The following is a 23,155-nucleotide window of genomic DNA, read 5'->3' on the forward strand; positions in this document are numbered from 1 at the left end:
CAGTAAAAATATCAAAATTAAAAGCATTCATGCTCCTCATGTGGCCCTGACTGCAAAAACATAACTACAATTCATAAAATAACACAATATCCCACAAATCTTGATGTGATATTTTTTCAAGATGGTTTTTATTTTATGCACAGGTTGGCCTCAATGTATCATCATTATATGTGTCTCAAAAATGTGCAGTACATGTCTAAAAGGTATGTCATGTCTAAAATTACTATCAGTGACTTAAACTTGAAATTTAAATGTAAACAAGAGGCCAAATGTGGATGGAAACACATCAAAATATATATATAATTTATCCATAAAATCCACGTGAAGACCCCTGGCCCTTACAACAAGGTCTAAGCCCCTAAAAATGCCCCAGTATGTCTAAAATCTGCCGCCAGAATATCAATACACCAGACCACATGCACACTCAGTTCTTAGGAATGAGAGCTGATGCTGATTGGTTTGATTATGTATAAAGTCAATTAATGTTAAGTCTTTTCTCTCTGAACCTTTAAGGGGCCTAAATGTAGACAAACACATCTCAAATGTGCATCAAGATATCCCACTCACAAGAAAGGATTAACATGAGGCCCAGTGACTTTGACCTTTGACCCCAGAATCTAATCAGCTCATCCTTGAGTCAGACACAACATTTTTACAAAGTTTGGAGAAAAACAAAGTATTCTTGAGATTTGTTCACAAGACGCATAGATACAGTTTCAGATCATAAGACCAGTGTTAACAGAGACAGCCCTGGTCAATAGAAAATGATGACTGTATTCATTAAAGGGAAAAATATCCAAACCTATCTACCGCCGTTAAATCATGAGTTAACTGTGATTAACCACAGTTTTTGGAAAGCTGAGTTCAATTTCAAAACAGCACTGATGATAAATAATTTGGAAATTCAAAAAAGTAAAAATGATAAGTTTAAAGGCTCAGACCTGAGATAAAAGTTCAAATTTATTACTTCAAATGATCAGAACATGATATTAAAAATAGAAAAAAAAAATAAGAGCAAATTTACTAAAAGAAAGTTGAAATCATAAGTTTGGAAGCTCAAAATATGAGATCAAATTGAAAATCATGAGTTTAAAAGTCAAAACAGGACTTAAATTTTTAACTTGTGAGTCTGATAGTTCAAAATATGGAATTAAATTCCAAAAATTTGGAGTTGAAAATGTCAATTTACTTTATCACGCTGGTTAGCTGGCAGAAAACTAGAGCATGTCTGCAGAGCGCGTGAGGCCAAGGTCCAAGTGGAAGGTCACGTTTGCCTCTGACCAGATTACAACACGTTTCCAGGTTGCTGGGATCAAATCAGAGCTCACAGGATTCAAGGCAGTGGACTTCAGAGCTGCCTTTCACTGCGCTGATTGTGTTTCTGTATCTCTAACTGATAAAACAGCACAGCGAGCTATGTCTGACCAGAGAGGGGAAGTCGCTGTGAAGCACATCATAAAAAATGATTTACAAGACGCCGGACTGTTGATTGACAAGGTAGCCTGTGAAACGAAAACTTCTACTGAGCTGGATTTTCGAGGGAAAGATTTACAATGGGGTCTTTTAAGACCTGGGCCATCGCTGGTGTCGTCATTTCTACGATGGTTGTGGTCGTTGTGGTCGTTGTTACTTCTGTGAGTTCTAAAAAAGATTTCAGAGAAACATTCATGAAGAGGTGCTTGGAGTTTCCAGAAAACCAAACCATGTAAGTCCCTGCATTTTCACTTTTGTCAATCCAGTTCAAAGTTGTGATAACCATTGTTTCTTTAAGAACAAGAATGTAAAAATAATGAGGCTTACTTTCAGCTGTGAAAACCTTTGGACTACCTTTGAACAAGCCTACGTAGGGATAGACAAATGTAACGTTTCTGAAGAAAACTACGGTCCGTTCTTAGCTGAGATTTCCTTCAAGCATCCATGTGGCGAGGTAAACACCTATAAACACCACTGTCTAATAAAATCATATGTTTAATTTCTGTGCTTGATGGCGTCATTTAATCTCTTTTGGTATTAGACGATGTTCTGGAGCAAAACCTATGATTTGGTCCATGAATTCACCGAGGAGACAGGATGTTTGTTCACGCTGGAGGACACTTTGTTGGGACACTTGGTGGATGGGCTGAGCTGGTGTGGGAAGAGGGGCAGTAAAGGTAAGGTTCATAACGCCTACTGCATTTCTAACCTGAATATTTCTGTAAAATCCAGATTATAGATAACACTGGTGGAAGTCGCTTTGCCCACCTCACTGTTCACTTACTGCCCTAAGCAGAGTCTTTGAAATCAAACCAGCACTCCACAAGCTTTATCTACTTACCAGTAAACTCCTGTTTTAGTTACAGGCAGGATTATGACCTGGTGAGGGGTAAAAGATTTAAAAAGTAAGACCAGACCCTGCTGGCCAGGCCGGCATCACAGCACGCCATGAGTCATGACGTTCAATTTAACATTAATCTGCTAGTGCAGGGGTGTCAAACTCAATCACAGCAGGGCCCGAAATCTGAATTCAGGTCTAACCTGAGGGCCTAACAGGGTCAAGATTTAACCAAAAACTGTCAACCGTGTTTTCACAGGTAATGAATTACAGGGAAAATTAAACAGTGATGATAAAGGATTTTAAGAACAAGAAAAAATTTAAAAATCTGAGATAAAAAGTCAACTTTATAAGTCCTAAAGGTCAAAATGCAAAATTAAAAGTCAAAAAAAGGTTTTAAAAGGCAAATATGGGGAGCAAGTGGCATAGTGGTTTGAGGCGCTCCCCATGTACGCGGCCCAGGTTCCAATCCAGCCTGAGGCCCTTTGCTGCATGTCTCTCCCCCAATCTTGACCCTGTTTCTGACTCTGTCCCCTGTCCTCCTCTATCTAATGGAGGCTCAAAAATATATCTTAAAAAAAAAAAAAAAAAGGCAAAGACAGTGCTTAACAGGTGTGTTATACTACCTGTCATATCTGTCTCAGAAACCCCCGAGACCATCATGAAGTGCTTTAATGCGGACTCTTTCATTTTCAGTCAGCTCTCCATGTTTTACCATTTTGAACAGGAATGAGGAATTTCAAACTGAATTCACCCAAATTGGAGCCGGCTCACTGGGCTTCTCTGAGAAGTCAGAAATGAATCAAGCATAACATTCAACCACTAAAACTCATTTTTCTGTTCAGGGATGCAAGTAAATAACTATAATTTAACATATTAATCAAGAAATATTCATGTGCTTTACTATTTTTTCAGTTTTTTTGTAAATCAGTAAATTTGAAAATTCATGGATAACAATAATAATTATATTTGAGCATTAAAAATATCATTTGGGTTAAAGAGCTTCTACATATTGGTGTATTAACCATTGCAGAAACATCAAAAAGGATTTTGGTAATTACCAATGCTGTTAATTTAGGGCAGATATGGCAGAAACATTACTTTGGTTAGGGTTAGGGTGGTCTAATACATTTGTTAAGCACTGTATGTGAGATAGACACTCATATATCATGAGTTTAGAGGTCAAGATATGAGATAAAATACAAAATCAAGAGTTTAAAAGGTCAAGATAGAAGATAAATTCAAATCAGTGACTCTAAAGGTCAAAATATGAGATAAAATTCTAGATCAGGAGTTTAAAAAGTGAAAACATAGGATTAAAAGTCAAAGTTAGGAGTTTAAAAGGTCACAATATGTTTAAAAATGAAAAATTGTGAACCTAAAAGGTCAGAATTATGAATTTTAAAGGCCAAAATATGAAATAAAAAGTCAGAATCCTCAGTTTAGGTCATAATCTTGGGATGCAAAATGGAAAATATGAAATAAAAACACAATTAATTTCTTTCCCTCATTGCTGACTATTTCTACTCTCTAGTTTTCAGATTTTTATGACTTAAGGCTTTTTTTTTTATCTTCAAGGTTAAATTTACATTTTTATACTGGAGGAAATCTGCAGACCTCATTGGGGTGAGCCACTTCAGAGTAAAATATGGATTGATCTTGCGGGTCGGGTAAAACTGCACCATGGGCCACATTTGGCCCCCAGGCCTCGAGTTTGACACCACCGTGCTAGGGGATTGTAACAGTACTGCTACAGTGACTATGCGAATGCTGTTAGACCACATAAAACATCATAAAATAGAGTTATTAACATCCGTACGCCACTTCTTGCTGACAGGCCAACTCCGCTATCGTATCGGCAAAACTCACAAAAAGGTTTAAGATGGTTGAAGATAACTAGTCGGTTACAAAAATGTTGGCAAGCCTAGTATACGGTGAGGAACGCTGTGACATCACAGCGCCAGCTCAGACCAAAGCATGGCGGCGTTCTGGTGAGGTTATAAACTCAAATTAACTCAAAAAGCAGATATCTAGTGAGTTTGTTACCTCAGCCACACACAAGACGTAGTATCTATCCAACAAGATGAACTAGTCTGATCATGCAGAGTCCCTTTTAACAACAAGACCCTTTAATGGTACCAAATGTAGACTGAATCAGACTAAACATATTATTTATTTATTCTTTATTTTTTAATGACTAGGTCCATTTTTGAGCCAAATTTATTCTAAATCAGACAGATCACAGCCTGATTTTTTATGGCCAGGCTATTTTTGATGAGCTAACTAGATTTAGCCCAAAAAACAAATAACGCAGGAGGGTCAACCTCAATCACAGCAGGGCCGGATTCTGGATTCAGGTCTAACCTGAGGGCCTAACAGGGTCAACATTTTAACCAGAAACTGTCAAACTCATTTCACCAGAAATAAAATACGAAATAAGAACTTAGCACTGATGATAAATGATTCTGACATTTGAAAGACTTAGACTTTGTCATTCACATTTACACCAAACGGGGCACTTCTGAACGAAATTTCGTTGCTTGGCTTCAGATAGTGCAGAGATAAAAACAGCAGCAATGGACATAATAAAAAGTTAAAAAGATCAATTTTAAGACTCACAATCTGAGAAGTAAAAGTAAAAAGTGAATTTATCAGTTCAAAAAGTTCAGAACATGAAATTGAAATTGAAAAATAATGTTTTTTAATGGCAAATATATTAGAAAGAAATTCAAAATCATGAGTTTTAAAAGTCAAAATATGATTCAAAATTTAAATTGTGAGTCTAAAAGGTCACACTATGGGATTATGAAGTCAAAGATAAAATACATAATAGTTAAAAAGGCCAAAAAATGTCTTAAAAATAAGAATTATGAATCTTAAAGCTCAAATATTATATGAGAAGTCAAAAAATGATTTGAAATTCTCAAAGTATGAAATAAAAAGCCAAAATTTCTATTTTTGACTTCGAATTGTGAGATGCTAAATTGAAAATGTGAAATGAAAACACAAATTAATTTCTTTTCCCACATTCCTGACTTCTAAATATCTTTACTCATTACTTTCTATGACTTAACAAGGATATCCTCAATCATCAAGGATACGTTTACATTTTTTTACTTGAGGAAATCTGCAGACCTCAGACTGAGTCAGTTATAACAGAAGTACTAGATCATCTTGTGGGCCGGATTTAACTGTTCCACGGGCCGGATTTGGTCCTGGGGCCTTGAGTTTGACACCTGTGATCAAACAGATGTCTAGTGTTTGGTTGGAGACTGAACTTTCAGTATTAAAAAAGTGTTTATTTCTATGTTGTTTTAGAAACTTTCACTCAAAACTGCGAGGACTGTGAGTACTACAACCCTGTGAGTTCATTCTGGAGAGCAGCCTCCACCAGAGTGAGTATCAGCAGGACATCCCAACTTTTACACTGACTAGAATGTTTAACTGAAGCTGATGGAGAAGCAAAGGTTACTGGGCTTGGTTCTTCCAGTTCGGCTTTTTATTGGTGTCGTATTTGTTTATCACACATTTATTTGTGACGTAATGGAAATTTGATCTCATGTACAGTCGAAAGTTCAAAATGGACACACGTGAAAATGTTGTGTGGTTCTTAATGTCTTAGTTTGCCCAGCATGCCTGTGAGGAGGCGTCAGTGATGCTTGACGGTGAGAGAACAGAACCATACGATTCAAACAGGTAAGACCAGACTTTATGAGCTCTTTATCTGAAATCGAATGTATTCATCTGCTTTTTATGCTTGACATGTATGCAAGACTTCTGGTTCGATGTTTTCCTTCTGAAATGTCGTCTGTTGCTCTCAGTTTCTTTGGAGGTGTAGAGGTCCCAAATCTTCAACCATCCAAGGTTAAAAGCCTCACTGTCGTCCTGGTCTCCAAGGAGGACAGGTACGATTTCATTTTCATTTTAACCATGACCATACATCTCTTAAACTGCATGTGACATTTTACAGCATGATGACTATCTGTGCTCAGTTCCAGGGTACCTGGTCCTACACCATTAGTGTCAATTACAAAAAAGTTAGGGCGCTGTGTGAAATGTAAACAAAGACACAATGAAATGATTCGTGAATCTCATAAACCCATATTTTATTCACAATAAAACATAAACAACATATCAGATGTTGAACTGAGCATTTTACGTTTAGTGGAAATATTAGCTCATTTTCAATTTAATGGCATCTCAAAAAGTAGGGACGAGGCTACAATTAATCGCAAATTAGATTAAATCACAATACGGCTTTCTGCAATATACAAATAGCAGAAGTTACAATATTTCTTAAACTTGAAATGTGTCAAAATAGCAGCTTAATACATATAAATTTTGCAGCAGCAGCTTTACAAGCTTAACCTCCTCCACCCCAGCCGCCTCCTTTATAGCTTAAAGCTTATTGCACCTTAATATTCAGATTCATGCTACTATGGATGAATTGATTCTGAAATCATTTCATTTTTTTCAATACACATCCTTGTTCATGTGTCCATCCATATGGGGGTTTCTAGCATGTGCTCCCTGAAAAGTCAAAGCAGCTGCTGATTAACCGTGGTAGCATCTTTAGACCTGAGCCCTCTCTGCAGAGTAAAACTGAAGGACACGGGTGTCAAAATTTAAAATATCCTTGTTAAATCATAAAATCTGAAATAGTAAGGAGTATAAATATTAAATAAGAAGAAAGGAATGTGGGAAAAGAAATTTTGTTTTAATTTCATATTTTCAATTTGCAGGACTCAAACTTAAGATTTTGACTTTTTATTTCATACTTTGAGCATTTCAATCTACAATTTTGACTTCTCATAATATTTTTACATTTAAAATTCATAATTCTAATTTTTAGTTCATAATTTGGCCGTTTTAACTCATGATTTATTCTTTTTTCACAAATTTTAACTCCAAAGTTTGAATTCATAATTCCACAGTTTGACCTTTTAGACTCACAATTTAAAAATTTGAATCATATTTTTTCTTTAAATTTCATGATTACAAATTTGACCTTTTAAACTCTATTTTGACTTTCTTTCTAATATATTTGCCTTTTAAAAAACATTATTTTTCAATTTCAATTTCCTGCTTTGACCTTTATTAACTAATAAATTTACTTTTTTCAGATTGTGAGCATTTAAACTTACCTTTTTAACTTTTTGAATGCCAAAATCATTTATCATCAGATTTTATTCATGTTTTATTACTGGTGAAATGAGGTTGAAAGTTTATGGTTAAAGGTGCAGTGTGTAATATTTAGCCTAGTAGCATTTAGCAAAACAAGCTTGGTTAAAATGAAACATGACATTTATAAGTAGATTGATCTAAATTAGTGTTGACATCTGATAACACATTTTTTTAAATTTATGTTTTAAATTAACTCAGAATAAGCCTTTTATTCATACATAGGGAGGGTCCCCTCCAAGGAAGCTGCCATCTTGGATTTTTGCATTTTGCCTGTTTCTATGGCACCATAGAAGGAACCAAATAACAGTTAAGCATGTATTGATTTTTAAACTTCACCGGTTCCCACAGTTATCACCAGAGAAATGAGCATCACACTCCAGAATTGACTGTTAGATGTTGATAGTCCGATTTTTACACACTGTACCTTTAAAAGGGTCCATAAACTGTTAGGCCCTCAGGTTAGACCTGAATCCAGAATCCGGTTCTTGCTGTGACTGAGTTTGACACCCCTGCTGTAGACTATATCCATTTTTCAATGAAATGGTAAAATCTACGATGATTGTTCCTGACTGAATGTAGGTTATTTTATTGATTTATTGCTTGAATTTGTTAAAAAAAAATGCAAAAGTTGAGTAATCTAATAATAATGGCATTCAAAATATTGGGGAAAAAAAAATCACAATTACATTGTTTTTTTCAAATCATTCATCTCTAATTCTAATCCTCTCATTCATGCTAAACAGAGGAAACTGTACCTGTGAATCCTTGGGGAGTTTGAGGAAGGACCTGGATTCAAGGATTGGTTGTACCTGTGAGGCCGTCACTCAGTAAGTTCACTCTCACTTTTTCTACCCCTAATAAAAACACATTAACATTTTTTTCTTGTTGTCACAAACATCCACTATGTCAGTGATCCTCAACGCACATGGGGCTCTTTAATGTCTTAATTTTAAACATTATTCCCCCAGAAAAGCTTTTTTTCCACTTTTTTTTAACCATTTTTTTCCACTTTTTGTCCAAATAAGCCACATTTTGCCATTACATATCACGTTTCCTTTTTTCCAAATTTTTGCCTCTTCTTTTTGCCACTTTTTTTAACCATTTTTGCCCTTTTTCACCATTTTTGTTGCCACTTTTTGCCCATTTGAGCTACCTTTTGCCATTACATACCACTTGTTTCCTATTTTTTTGCACATTTTTGCTACTCTTGACTACTTTTTGCCCATTTTAGTAACTTTTCACTCATTTTTGCTGCTTTTGACCTTTTTTGCTACCTTTAACTTATTTTTATTGCTACTTCAAGCTGTTTTTGCCACTTTTCACCACTTAGATTTTGGCTCTTGCAAAGGTATTTTTCAACAATCTGGCTCTTTGGTTGTGTAACAGCTCTTGTTTCTCTGCAGGTCACATGTGGAGACGTGCATAAAAACAGGCGCGCCCTGTGGAGGCTGCTGGTGAAGACGTCTGTGTTTAATGTGAAATGATAACACAGGACAAAAGAAAGCTGCTTTAAAGAAAATGTATTGACATGTATTTTTAATAGTGCTGTTAACTGATTAAAAAAATTATCAAGTTAATCACATCACTATGCTGTGATTAATCAAGATTAATCACAGCATTTCTTTAGTTTTGTAAATTTTAGATTTTTAAATGTTCTTATTATCAAGTGTTTATTTTCATTATTTGAACTTTATCTACAGCACTTGGAACGCATTTTTTACAAAAAAAAGTATTATTATTATTATTATAATTATTATATATAAATTGACATTTAAAATACTTCTTACTTGTGTTTTTGGTTGGGATAAATAAGCAAAAGTATGGTGTTTAAATGAAGAAATATTAAACAAACTAGAGCTTTTAAACTTATTTGTGGTTTTTAAATCAGAGTGTCTTCATTCACTGAGCAACAATATTTATAAAGTATAAACGAGCCCAGCAGACAAACACATCAGGTAGAAAATAACTGTGATGTGTTTTGGTACTTCAGACTCGTTGTGCTTCGGTGTAAAGACAGTTCATCACTGCAGTGTGTATCCACTGTCTAACTGTTCAACCGCTGATCTCACTTCTCATTTTGTGACTGTATATGAAATATTTAAATAAAAATATGACCGGACCATTCTGTTGCTTCTGCATCAGCAGCTGATAAGAGGCTCAAGTTGTTCATCTCTCAAATGGCTCATGATTTGACTTTTTAAATGTGGAAATAATAACAAAGGATGGAGGAAAGGAAACTGGCACTTAAATGTGAGCTAGCTACAGAGGCTCACATTAACAAGGCATGTAGTAGAGCAGGCTTGTTGGTGAACATCACATCATTCCTCTGTTGCTCACCCCACGAGGTTTATTTGGTTGATAGTGTGTCAACATTTAAAGCAAAAGTACGTTTGCTCAGTACAAGACTCCTCTGGACTCATTTCTCCTTTTATCTGTGGAGATGACGCTAGGAAGTCTGCAGGACTGAGTGATTTGTGATGCTGATCGATCAAAGGAGGTTAATCTGTTAAACTGGGGAAAAAATACTTTTTTGTACAGTGAAGGGACCGTAATCAATGTATGTAGAAATGTTCTGATAATTGCAGAGATCCATTAAGAGCTGGTAAGTTCTAATTTTCCTCTGTTCCTGTTCATTCCTAATGACTGTCCCCCACTTCCTGACCCCAACGGACATTCATCAAAATCAGGTCAGTGTTCACGATGTACGACAGTTCTTGACTTCAAGTGCATTTGGGTTAAGGTCTTTGCAGGTTGAATCAGTTATTTTCCTAAGTGTTTTCTTGCTTTCTTTCTTTTCTTTTTTTTTTTTAGTTTGTATTTGTAATTAAAAAAAATGTTGCACACTTGAGTCTTGCACACAGCGATGTGAAAAAAAACACACACACACAAAAAGACGGACGAAAGTTTAGGTGTCAGAGTGCAAACATAACCTGCACAGGATGACACTGAATTTCTTTTTTATGTGCAAAAAAATGTGTGTGGGAAAAAAACAGACACACCGTGCAGAGGCATTTATATAGCAGGACACCAGCAAGTCCCCCTCTGGATGGCTTAAAAACATGAAGGTTTTAGAGTGGTCTAGTTAAGACCTGACTGAAATCTGGCTGAGATGCTGTGGCATGACCTTAAACAGGTCGCTCATGATCAAAAACTCTCCACTGTGGCTAAATTAAATGATGACTTGAATGATTTATGTCAGGGCTGATCTCCTGTGTCCTTTAGATTTATGTTTAGATCATTTTTGGTGTTGGAGAGGGAGGCTCGTGTGTCTGCAGGCTGGTTGGGGGCAGCAGGAGCACTGGCAGTCACAGCTGCAGCTTGTTAGGTGTCTGAGCTGCAGCCGATCTTTTCAGACGGACCTGGATGCATCGGAGGACCTCCACTTCACACCAGAAAACCAGCACCGCCATATCTCCCCTTCTAACACCAGAAGTCACTTCAACTGAACGGCTTTGTTGTTTTCTTCGTGCATCGCCGCCATATTAATAGAGGAAAGTTCGTGACATAAGGAAATATAATTAGACGAAAAATATGTGACTTTTCAGACTAACAATCACAGCGATTACATGACATTAATTTTACTAAATCGATTTATGATCCAAATCAAATTGTCACTTTGCACCGACTAATATGCAACGGGAGATTGGCTGGCTGGACACTGACGTCGCCGCCATGTTGCCAGAGAGAAGTCACTACGACATTCAGCAGACAAGGACTGTGCATGTTTTCAGAATAAAAGAGCTAAAACGACAAGATTACATGGATTTTAATAAATGATCCATATAAAAATAATAACTGATAGTGAAATATAAGTATATATAAATATCAAATGATCAGATTATTATAAATATGTGTATATAGATTCAAAATAAATATTTAAACATATATGAAACTGTATTATGTATACAGTTTTATTTTAAATCATTGAGTACATCTTTTCATTTAACTGAGAAAACACAAGAAAGGGGATTCTGCTTTTATGTTTCACTGTCAGTTATTATTTTAACATGGATCATTTATGAAATGATTGATTAAAATCCATGTAATCTCATTGTTTGAGCTTTTTATTACAAAAACGTGCACAGTCCTTGTCTTCTGTATTGAATGACGTAGCGACTTGCCTCTGGCAACATGGCGGCGATGGCAACGTCTGGCCAGCCAGTCTCCTGTCATATATGTCTGTGCTCAGTGATACGTGAATTTGGATCATAAATCAATTCAGTTTTATAAATGTAATGCTGTCGCTTTGTTGTTAACCTGATAACTTGCAGATTTTTGTCTTCTTGGCAGACTTGCCTCTATTAACGTGGCGGGAACATACGGAGAAAACAACGGAGAAGGTGATTTTCCAACTTCCGGTGTGAAGTACAGCGTTTGCTGCTTGCATACGTCACGACTACGCTGCGCCTGAAAGTACTGCCCCTCGTCACTGATTGGTCCTGTCACTTTCTAACCGGGCCCAAACGGTTCAGACGGGAGCTTTGCAAGATGCACCAGTGAGAAACACGGAAACAGCCGTATCCATCTGCTTTGCAAGGTTAAAACATACCTGCACCATGAGTGAAGTTATCCATTCAGTTGGGAATGGTCTTCAATAAAGGACAGAGTACAGGCTTCTCATTCAGGGCATATTCTGCTTTCATTCAGGGCATTCTCACAGGACCAGGTAGGTTTGGATGGCTTTTTTTTTCCTTAATAAATGAAATTATAATTTAAAAACTGTATTGTATTGACTGGAGTTGTCTTGGTCTAATTTTAAAATTGTTTATGACATATAAATGTGACATATGCAAAGCAATGGGGGCAAATTCTGTTTCTCAGCACTGAAACTCTAAAGGAGAAATTCTCTTTTGATAGATTGTTTTGATATGATGAAGGAAAATGTGTTTTCAGTCATTTCTTGGTCATTTGTAGTCAGTAGAAATTGTATTTTAAGCCACAGCCCTAGCACAGAGAAGACTAAAGGTTAAGAGTTCAGTCCAGCTGGAGCGTTTCTACTCTGTGGTTTCACAGCTTTAAACGTTTCCTGCAGATGCAGAGATGAGAACTGAGAATAAGGTACGCATTTAGTTTTAGAACATCCTGTCATTGTCTGCAGAGCGGCACACTCAGTCTTACCGTCACTGAGCAGATAGACTTTGCTAGAGAGGGTTTTTCTTTTATATCTTTATTTTATAGAGAGATTAAAAATGGTGTCTGCTAAAGCCGTGGCCGTCTGTCTCACCGTCGTTGTTATTGTAGTCATTATTATAGTTCTTCCTTCAGTGCTGCTGACTCCTCCGACAGCTCAGTTCAGGGCGAGATTCATGAAGAAATGTTTGGAGTTTCCAGAAGAAGAAAAAATGTAAGTGTTTTCAGTTTGCTGCCATTTCTATCAAGCTCAAAATTGTAATTAACATTTTTTCAACAGCTGGAATCCGAACTTGCCTCTTTAAATCTACCAGCTTTTATTTTTCAGCTGTGAGAGCGTACAGGCTACCTTTGAACAAGCCTTCATAGGAAAGGACGAACGTAACGTTACTGAGGGGAACTATTGTCCACTTTTTGATGAATTCCAATTTAAGCATCCCTGTGACAAAGTAAATATCCTCTATCAACTTACTGTTTACTTCTTTCACTTTCACTTAAAGGGATACTTCAACATTTTGGCAAACCAGCCCATTGCCATAATTCCTATAGTCTTAGTCAGTGGTTTTCAAACTTTTTTTCACACCTAAGGTCAAGCCAAGGCACACCATATTCATATCAATACAAGACCGACTTTTTAATAATGTAACAGTCAAGGTGGTCCATAAGGGGGGATAAAGGGGAGAGGTTTCTGGTCCCCAGACGACTGGGGGTGGCTAAAGTGGGCAAAAGCTGCCTGAGAGGTGGCAAAAATTGGTTAAAGTGATGATAAAACATGGCAAAATTGGATAAAAAGTGGCAAGAAAAAGTCAAAAATGGTAAACAATTGGCATAAGGTGCAGAAAAATGGATTAATAGTGGCAAAAAATGTTGAAAGTGTCAAAAAGGTGGCAAAAATGGGTTACAAGTGGCCTAAAGGGTTAAATGTTGTAAAAAAGGTGGTTAAAATGGTTTGAAAGTGATTTAAAAAATGGGCAAAATCAGGCAAAAGAAGTGGCCAAACAAAGGCAAAGTGAGTGAAAATTAGCAAGAAGGTGGCAAAAATGGGTTTAAAGTGTCAAAAAGGTGACAAATGAGGTTACAAGTGGCAAAAAAGGCTTAAAATTGCTAAAATGTGGTAAGAAGTGATGAAAAAATTGGCAAAAAATGTCCAAAGAAAATAGCAAAAGTAGGCAAAAACCATCAAAAAGGTAGCAAAAATGGGTTAAATGTGGCAAAAAGTTGCAAAAAATGGATCAAAAGTATTTTTAAAAAGTTGCAAAAATGCAAAAAGAAAAAGCAGCAAAAATGGTTTAAGTTTACAAAATTAGTGGCAAAATGGGTAGAAAAATTGGTTAGTTTGGTTAAAAGTAGCACCGACAACTAACGGACATGAACCTGTTACTAAGACTCTAGGAATTATGGCAATGGGCGAATTTGCCAAAATGTTGAAGTATTCATTTGAGTTAAAGTCGATGCTAATGTGTGGATTTACCTGTGTTGTAAACTTTGTTGGTATTAGACAATGTTCTGGAGCAAAACAAAGGATCTGGTCCATAAGTTAACTAAGAACAGGGACAGCTTCATCACGCTGGAGGACACTCTGTTGGGAAATGTGCTGGATGGACAAGTATGGTGTGGAAAGGCAGGCAACAAAGGTAAGATTCAATAATTCCCTCAAACAACACATCAGACGTTGAAACTTTATGGAAAATATTTGCTCATTTTGAATTGATAGAAGCAGCAACGCATCTCAAAACACATCTTCTTCATTAAAAGAAGAACAAAGAACAGCAGTGAGTTGTTTTCTTTTCAAAAACAACAAAAGTCGTGTACTGACATGTCTACAGTCGCCATGGTTCGTGTTATGCAGTTCTCTATGGAGTTTACTCCTCGTTAGCGGCTATGTCACGTGTTTTGTTGCTCTGATTGGCTCGTAAAGATAAGACAGACAGAACATTCGTCCAGTCACCCTCCTGCTGTTGTGATGGATGGGATTTAGCATTGTATTGCTGATATATGCTAGACGTTGTCTGGATGGGAGCACATGTTGCTCTTAAATCTCTCTCTACTTCTCAGCATTGATAGTTCCTTTCCAGATGTTAGAGCTGCCCATAGGCACTAACCCAACTTCATACCATCAGAGATGCAGGCTTTAGAACTGAGCCAGGAGAACAAGCTAGATGCGCCCTCTCCTCTTAAGGTCACGGGACACAGTGTGCATGGTTTCCAGATAGAGTTTTACATTTTGATATATCTGACCACAGAACAGTTTTCTGTTGAGCTTTGGCCCAGAGCTTTGCTGCTTCTGGATCATTTTAACATGTGGCTTCTTGGCATTGTACAGTTTTAAGTTGCATTTGTGGACGGCATGGTGAACTCTGTTGACAGACAATTTCTGGAAGTGTTCCTGAGCCCGTGCAGTGATTCCCAGTGTAGAATCATGACTGTTTTTATTTCAGTGCCACCTGAGGGCCTGAGGATTATGAGTATCCAATACTGATTTTTGACCTTGTCCGTTGCACACACAGATTTCTGCAGATTTTCTGATTTTTTTGATGATAATATGGACTGTAGATCAGGGATCATCAACTACATTTGTACAAGGTCCAGCTTATGTCTATGCAGACACTGTGGGGGCCGGGCGGTTAAATAAGCAAAATTTTAAAAACATTTTTGTCTAGAATAATTATATTTACTTTTAAACTGACCTTATTTCAAGCCTTAAGCAGAGGAGTCAGTTTCTATCACCTATACCGCAGCCAGCCACAAGGGGGCGAGTGAGGTATGTAAGCCACATATATCTGGGGCTGCTGTTTAGTTTGATGTGATTGGTGAAAAACACATGAAACAAAAAGGTTTAACTCTCAGGCAGTGACAAATAAACTCTCAAACCGCCATAACTGTGAAATTTATGCAGGAATCAGCAGCTTTAATCAAGAAAGGACCTATGAGTATGTGTTTGTCATGCAGCTTATTTTATAACAATTATTAACAATAGTTAGATTTTTGTAAGACTGATCAAACATTAAGCCAATCTTCAACCCTTCACCTACTGAGTCTAAAAATGGAGATTTGGACATATTTTGTTATTCTGGCTGTAAAATAGTCAGGAAATGCCCTAAGTCTGAGAGCTTTGGTCCCTTTTCCCAGGAGTACTTGAACTTTTCAACATCTGGTTAATGATTATTGCACATTATATGGAATTGTCAGCAGTTTAAAAGAAGAAAAACACAAACACTGATTTGTTTTTCATGGCTTTTATGAGAAGAAATGTTGTTATTGCTCATGAATTTTTGATTTGACATTTGAAATGTGAACCTATACATGTTTAGAACAATCAGCAGTCATTTTTGGAGTCTAGGACTCTGGGTGTGTAAAACACAGTGCAAAAGATAACTATATACATAGGCCACAATTAATGCAAATAAAGGTGGAAAAATGCATTCTCAACATTCTCAGTAACATATTGTTATTGCACATGACAGACACGCACAAATGCCACTATCTAACGCTATTTTTAGAAAACAAAACACCACTCTCGCTCGCTCTCCTTTTACTCTCTTCCTTCACTCTCCTTTCTCACTCATCTTCTGCCAAAGCTGCTGTTTTCACCGTGCTGTTTGACATTACCGTAATATATATACCACACATCATTTATTGCCAGAAAGCACAGATTCTCAGCTCTCTGACAGCGTTGGAATTTTTTAGATTGAGCAAACTTTCCAGGAGTTACAGTGTTGAGAATCCGTGTAGCGGTCTCGTGGTACTTCTGGTGTTTTGCTATGAATGCCCACGCCATATGGTTCCGAGTACCGTAATGAACCATATATGTGTGCATGCCCAAAATTCTCCGCTTTCCAACACAGTTGGAATTTTTCTGATTGGACAAACTTTGACAGAGTTACGGTAATAATACTCCTGACATATAAAACACAGCGCCGGCACCGGCTCAGTAGGTAAAGGGTTACAAATAGTTTCAATCTCTCTTATTTTTGGGGTTACTTTAAAAGGAAGGAAAGTAAAGACACCCTAAATAAAGCACTATATTATTGTATTCATTTATAAATAATGCTGATTTATTTTTGTTGAAGGTTTTCTATATTTGTTAAAATGACCTTGAGTGACTTTGAAAGGGTTGAGTGTACGGTAGACTGAAGCTTCTATAATGAAAAAGTAACAAAAATTGTTCTGTGTGTTTGTATATAGAAATATACACTAAATGTGGAAGCGGTGAGCCCAACCCTGTGAGTTCATTCTGGAGAGCTGCCTCTACAAGGGTAAATGTCAAACAGGAAACCACTAATTTTTATCAACAAATACGTCTGAATGTGGAAAAAGGTGGAGTAATAGGAAAGATGTTATCATAGCTTAGTCTGTGTGAGGCCTGAAGTCAGTACACTGTTATAAATCAGTTTGTCTATTAACAGAAATACACTTATATACTCATTATTATTTGTTAGAATAATGCATAGAAGTGATTTAGCAGAAGCCTTAACAAAATAAAGATGCTGATGCATCTCACTTTGACAGCAGTTTTTTTCCCACCATGAGGGAGGATTTATGTCGGCCATTTTTCCATCCGTCTCCATGCACACATTTGTTAAGTGTGAATTTCCTGGTTGGGGTAAAACTACTCTTCCTGCACACGCTTATCTCTCGCACTTTTCCTGTGTGTATCAGCATATCTGTGCCACGGCATTTCCTGTTTAAATTTGAGGAGCAGAGCAAGCATCATTTGCGGTGCACACTCTCGGCTTACTTTAAATCTGTGTATAGGCTACTAAATCCTGGGGAGGACTACAAACCTACTGCAAACAGAAATCACAGCATTTCCCACGAGGAAATTCACTGTTCAAATGTCACAGACCATTGTTGAAAAAGTTTAGATCAGGGCTGTGAGGATTAGTCTCATTAATTTCAGCTGATTGTGGTCCATTATTGGTTCAGCCAATGCAGTGTCTCCCTGCAGCCAGTGATGTTAACTAAGACCACCACTGAACCTTAATGTCTCATTTCAATTAACAGACAGCTCAGCCAACAAGTCAAAAGTCAGCTGCACCTTATGATATCAAATATTAACAATTATTTCATTTTCACTCCATAACAAGTTCTTTTTTCTGCTAAAATCATGTCATTATCTTCATTCTACACATAGAAGCAGGTCTTTGTGTCCAAACGTAAAGTACGTGATTTTGTTTAAGACAGTACAAAAATCCAAAATGACAATAAAACATTTTTAAATGCAAAGTAACAGAATTGAAGATTCTGTAACAAAGACGAGATTAGGATTCAGCCTCTTGGATGTTTTACCCTTTATTTGATTCTGTAAATCTATTAGGGTAAATACAATTTGTCTTTAGACAAAGAAAACTAAAATGTCAAAGCGAAAACAGATTTCGACAAAGTCATGTCTACTGAAAAAAAAAATAATGTAAAATAAGTGACTGCATAAATAATCACCCCCTTCAGGTCAGTATTTAGATGCACCTTTGGCTGCAATCACAGCGCTGAGTCTGTTGCCCCATTTACACGGCAACGTTTTCGAGTGAAAACGCAAAAGTGTTGGCTGTCCGTTTAGACAGCAACGGCATTTTGGTGCCAGAAAACGGAACTTCTTGGAAACACGCTCCATCTCCGTGTAAACAGGGAAAACAGCACTTCCTGTAAACCAACATGCGCACTGCGGCTGCAGTAAAAATCCATGCGTGCCTAGGCTTATAGCGCATGTGCATATCCCAAAACAAAGATGGCCGACACCAGTGTACTGTTCATGCTCCTCACTCTTTTGAATTTAACTGTACTTCTCCAACAAATTGCTAATTTACCTCACCATCACTTGGATCAGCGGAGACGTATTTCATGCCTGCACCAGATTCTGACTCGACCCATACGCCCTTGGACGGCATATGGGTCGAGTCAGAACCTGTATCTCAGATGTGCTGCAGCCAACATCTGGCACAAAAAATTATGGGAAAATATCTATTTTCAAGATTCAATAATTGTTGCATATTGCTCTCAATACAAGAGCTGATCATCATCTGCATAACACTGAAGGTCTAAGCTGTACCTGTGCAGGATTTGCCTCAGGGGTTTAATGTCAATAGTAACGAAAGGGGGACCCAAAATAGACCCTTTGGGGACACCGCAGAAAACAAGAGCACTGAGGGAATAGGAATCTTTGAGAATTACAGCAAAAGACCTCTGTGACAGATTGAAAATAAATGTTAAATTTCAGATGTAACTGTCATTTTTTTAATGACGTAGTTTGCTGAGTACGCCTGTGGTAATGTCACGGTGATGCTTGATGGAGAGCGAGAAGAACCATATGATTCTAACAGGTAAGCAGCATGAAATTTTTAATATTTACTATTCTGCATTTCTGTGTTTTCCATATATTTTTACCATTCAAAGCCACAAATAAACTCAGATTGATGCTGTATAGCAGGGGTGTCAAACTCAATCACAGAAGGGGCCGGATTCTGGATTAAGGTCTGACCTGAGGGCCTAACAGGGTCCACATTTAACCAAACTGTCAACCTCATTTTTGCCAGTAATAAGTTATGGGGAAAAAATTAGCACTGTTGATAGATAATTTTGAGATTTAAATAATCAAAATAAGCTTAAAGGCTCAAGATCTGAGATATAAATGCAAACTTATGAGTTCAAAATATCAAAGAACCAAATTAAATGTTAAAAAAATAAAAAAGAAACATGAGACAAAAAGTCAAAATTCTAAATTGAAAAAGCCAAAATATAAGATAGAGTGAAAATTATAAGTTGAAAAGGTCAAAACATAAGACAGAAAGTCAAGATGATAAATCTAAAGGGTCAAAATATGAAATAAAAGTACAAATAATAGATTTAAAGTCATAATTGTGCAATATGAAAAATGAAAACACAAATGAATTTATTTTCACATATTTCTTTTAATTTAATTATTTTCAGTTTCTTTTTTTCACATTTTTATACTTGAGGAAATCTGCAGACCTCATATTTTAGGGCCAGTTATAATAAGAATATGGCACGATCTTGTGGGCCAGGTGTAACTGTACCTTGGGCCAGATTTGGCCCCTGGGCCTTGAGTTTGACACCCCTGCTGTTTTGGTCCACTGTTAGATGTTATAATGTGATTTTTCCATCCAATGTGTCTCTTTTTTTTTTTAATCTCAGTTTCTTTGGAAGTGTCGAGGTTCCAAACCTTAAACCCACCAGAGTGGCTCGACTTACTGTTGTTCTGGTCACTGAGAAGAATGGGTATGATCTCCTGAACACTTCTTTTGGTTTCTGACACTACTTTTAAAGGTTTTTGGTTTAGTTTGTTCAGTACGTGTTTCTACATGTAAAAAAGGAAACGAACTGATAATGGCACCTACTGTCACTTTGAATAAGACAAAAATAGGTACAAAGAAAAGCTTGGAAACACCATCTGAACAGTTTACTGTTTGTCTTTTTTATCAGGAATCAGTGCAACAAGGGGGCACTCATGAAACTAAAAAACATGCTGACACAAAAAGGAATTGGTTATGCTTGCAAGGAAGTAGAAAAGTAAGCTCACAGCTGACTAATACTGTACTCTGATATTGCTTTTACAAACCAATGATGTTGGTTTCTCATGTTTATTTCCTCTATTTTAGATCACAAATCGAGAAGTGCATACAAGAAAGTTCACCACGTGGAGCCTGTGAAGAATTAGTGTCAAACTAAAACAAGACACAACACAGTACAGCTCAACAGAACACGTATTTAAATGTACAGGATGAAGTTTCAGATCCAACACCAGGACACCATTGGATAAAAACACACTAAAAGGTGTAGTAATAAAACCGTAAACTACAGTTTTTATATTTTAAATGATGAGGAAAAAAACGCCCTATCTGGTTCACACCGCGAGCTACTTGCAGAGCATTCTGGGATTGCTTGCAGGGCAAACAAGTGGTTGAGGTTTTGTAAAGACAGTGTGCTGAGTGGTTTTGCTGACAAGGACTCTTCAATTTAAAATAAAAAGTAAGCAGCAGGTTTGGGTTAACCATGTTTATTTGCTCTTGGGTCGGGGGCTGGGTTTGGAGTTAATGTAGTTATTACAGGTTAAGTCCAGGTGACAGAACATGCAGCTAATGGCAGAGAATAACAGTGATTAAATATAAAAAAGCTGCACAAAACATGAAGATACAGCAACAGAGGCAGCGATAGCGTCACCACCCTTGTCAGGGACCAAGCAGTAAGGCATGAGACACAGGAGTACTTTTAAAGAAAATGTGGGCTTTTATTTAACCCAAACAAAGGAAAACCAAATTTACAAACCAACTTCTACGAACAAGGCCTATAAAAGAGGTCAACTTAATATAACTTTAAGTAAACAGGACAAAATTAAGGTGTACACTGAATAAACCGACCTAACACAATGAGACAAAAGGAGTGAATTTATAGGTTTGGCCAAACCAATTGAAACACAAGAGAGGTAGACAAACTGGACACTAAACTAAACTAAATACAAAGCAAACCTGACTATCATGGCTCGTGGTCTGCTCCAATGATGTGGCTTCAGCATAAAAGTCCTCTCTGCCCTTGGCCACACCTTTTGTCTGTACCAGGAAGTTCCCTCCCCCACCATCCAGGTAACTCAAAAGAAAGAAACAAGGATTAGAACAAAAGAAACATGTGTAATCTTACATTGACCAAACTGTGCGCACCTAGTTCAAACAATCTAAGATTAAACACGAAAATAATCTAGTACCAAATCAAATTGTGTAAACTATTTGTGGTAAAATGAACAAATCAAACTAATGTTTATGTGGTTTACTGTAAAATAAATGCTTGTGAGGAACATAGGAGGTTAATGTGTGGGTTTGAGTAATATTACCCTTGTGTGGCTTTGGCCATCTCAACCCTATTGTGAAAAGTCATGCTGAGCTCAAATTTGGGTCTCAAGGTTGTCTAGTTTGAGTAAAACAAATCTGGAGTCAATTAGATAAAATTCAAATGTTCGCCTGGCAGAAGGGGGCGCTGTGACTGAGTAATGATATTGATGCATGGATGTTCTCGGGACCAATGTGTGATTATCTTTGTAAAGTCTGGTGATGATTGAAAAAAATGCTAAAAAATTATGAGGCAATATTGGTGTAATTTCACAGCTAAAAATTAACAAAAACAAAGTTTAAGTTTGTGCTCCGATAACAACTCCGCCCTATGGTGAAAACTCACCAATAACACAACTTTGGGTCTCAAGGTTGTCTAGTTTGAGTAAAAAAACAATCTGGAGTCAACCAGATGAAAGCTCTCTGACGAGTTTGTTCAAATGTGCAAAGTGTCCGACAGAGAAAAAGCCCAGAAAAATGCCACATTTTGACCTTTCGGTGTCTGTAGTTCAGTTTCTGTATATTTTAGAGGACGGTCATAATGTAATTTTTTTATCAAATCCATCTCATCATGATACATAGGTGTACCAAATTTCATGCACATCAGTCTTACACAGGTCCCTATCTCACTTTTGGCGCCCCCTAGAGGAAACTGTAAGATGTACTTACACTGTTCCATAACCAGATGGCTATTTCTCAAGGTGGACAATTTTTGAGGAAAAAAATAAACTTTTTACATACAGTGTTTAACAGATGTATTAGACCACCCGTCATATTTGTCTCAGAGACCATCCAGCATCATGAAGTGCTTAAATGTGGACTCTTTCATTTTCAGTCAGCTCTCCAGGTTTTATCATTTTGAACAGGAATGAGGAATTTCAAACTGAATTCACCCAAATTTGAATCCCAAATTTGTTCAATAGGATTCAAATCCAGACCTTGACTTGGCCAGTCCATCAGTTCCAGTACTCCAGAGTCCTTTTTCTTGCTCAAACAGTCTCTGCACAGCTTTGAAGTCTGCTTGGGGTCATTGTCTTGTTGGTATATGAACCCAGGACCAATCAGATTCAGTCCAGAAGGGATTCCATGATGCACTAAGATGTTGTGGTAGACGTTCTTGTTCATGATACCGCCCATTTTCACTCATTTGCCCACGCCTTATCCACAAATGGAACCCCATACCATAATGGACTCTCCACCGTGTTTCACTGTGGGTGCATCTGGCATCAAAACATTCCCCAGCTTTTCTGTGGACACAAACACGACCATGCTGACCGACTCTCCGTCCAGAGTATCTTCTTCCAGTCATCAACAGTCCAGTGTTTGTGCTCCCTGGATAATCTGAGGCGTTTCTGGATGTTTGCAGGCCTCAATAATGGCTTCTTAGCAGCTATTCTTCTCTTTAAGCCTTGTTCCCTCAGTCGTCTGCTTATGGTCATTCTGGAGACTTTCTCAGACTCTGATCTAGAAGCATTCATCTCTGCCTGAACATCAGCAGTGCTCTTCCTTCTGTCTCTAGTACTTCAAATCTTGAGGTGTCTGTCATCTGCTTCAGTTAACTTTGGTTTCCTGCCTCTTCCTTGGCGCATTTTGTAATAGAATCAATAGAAGCCAAAATGATATGTACAAAATACCAGTGTGCCAGTATAAACCCTTTTATTACATTGAAAGCTTCAGTTTGATTGGGCCAGTCACA

General features: G+C 37.2%; 2 protein-coding genes across 3 annotated transcripts; both read left to right on the forward strand.

The window, feature by feature from the left end:
* Positions 1-1,516: 1,516 nt before the first annotated feature.
* On the forward strand, positions 1,517-9,006 carry LOC121527740 (ADP-ribosyl cyclase/cyclic ADP-ribose hydrolase 1-like). Its single transcript, XM_041814789.1, has 8 exons — positions 1,517-1,705; positions 1,807-1,927; positions 2,015-2,150; positions 5,630-5,706; positions 5,934-6,007; positions 6,133-6,216; positions 8,239-8,322; positions 8,899-9,006. Exons 1-8 carry the CDS (start codon positions 1,554-1,556, stop codon positions 8,951-8,953), a joined length of 783 nt encoding a protein of 260 aa, XP_041670723.1. The 5' UTR covers positions 1,517-1,553; the 3' UTR covers positions 8,954-9,006.
* A 3,601-nt stretch (positions 9,007-12,607) lies between these two features.
* On the forward strand, positions 12,608-20,951 carry LOC121527530 (ADP-ribosyl cyclase/cyclic ADP-ribose hydrolase 1-like). Of its 2 annotated transcripts, XM_041814529.1 has the most exons (8): positions 12,608-12,839; positions 12,954-13,074; positions 14,124-14,259; positions 16,811-16,881; positions 18,869-18,942; positions 19,775-19,858; positions 20,063-20,149; positions 20,239-20,951. In XM_041814529.1, exons 1-8 carry the CDS (start codon positions 12,685-12,687, stop codon positions 20,306-20,308), a joined length of 798 nt encoding a protein of 265 aa, XP_041670463.1. In that variant the 5' UTR covers positions 12,608-12,684; the 3' UTR covers positions 20,309-20,951. The 2 variants fall into 2 exon arrangements, with proteins under 2 accessions (XP_041670463.1, XP_041670464.1); XM_041814530.1 differs by lacking the exon at positions 12,954-13,074 and having other exon boundaries at positions 12,726-12,839.
* The last annotated feature ends 2,204 nt before the right edge of the window (positions 20,952-23,155 follow it).

The sequence above is a fragment of the Cheilinus undulatus genome, linkage group 19 (assembly GCF_018320785.1).
Source record: "Cheilinus undulatus linkage group 19, ASM1832078v1, whole genome shotgun sequence".
NCBI classification, from domain to species: Eukaryota; Metazoa; Chordata; class Actinopteri; order Labriformes; family Labridae; genus Cheilinus; species Cheilinus undulatus.

Coding starts and splice junctions, on each gene's coding strand:
- LOC121527740 (XM_041814789.1), top strand. CDS start 1,554: ATGGGGTCTTTTAAGACCTGGGCCATCGCTGGTGTCGTCATTTCTACG. Junction 1,706..1,806: donor TTTCCAGAAAACCAAACCAT/GTAAGTCCCTGC, acceptor GCTTACTTTCAG/CTGTGAAAACCTTTGGACTA. Junction 6,217..8,238: donor CTGGTCTCCAAGGAGGACAG/GTACGATTTCAT, acceptor CATGCTAAACAG/AGGAAACTGTACCTGTGAAT.
- LOC121527530 (XM_041814529.1), top strand. CDS start 12,685: ATGGTGTCTGCTAAAGCCGTGGCCGTCTGTCTCACCGTCGTTGTTATT. Junction 16,882..18,868: donor GGAGAGCTGCCTCTACAAGG/GTAAATGTCAAA, acceptor TTAATGACGTAG/TTTGCTGAGTACGCCTGTGG. Junction 18,943..19,774: donor GAACCATATGATTCTAACAG/GTAAGCAGCATG, acceptor TTTTAATCTCAG/TTTCTTTGGAAGTGTCGAGG.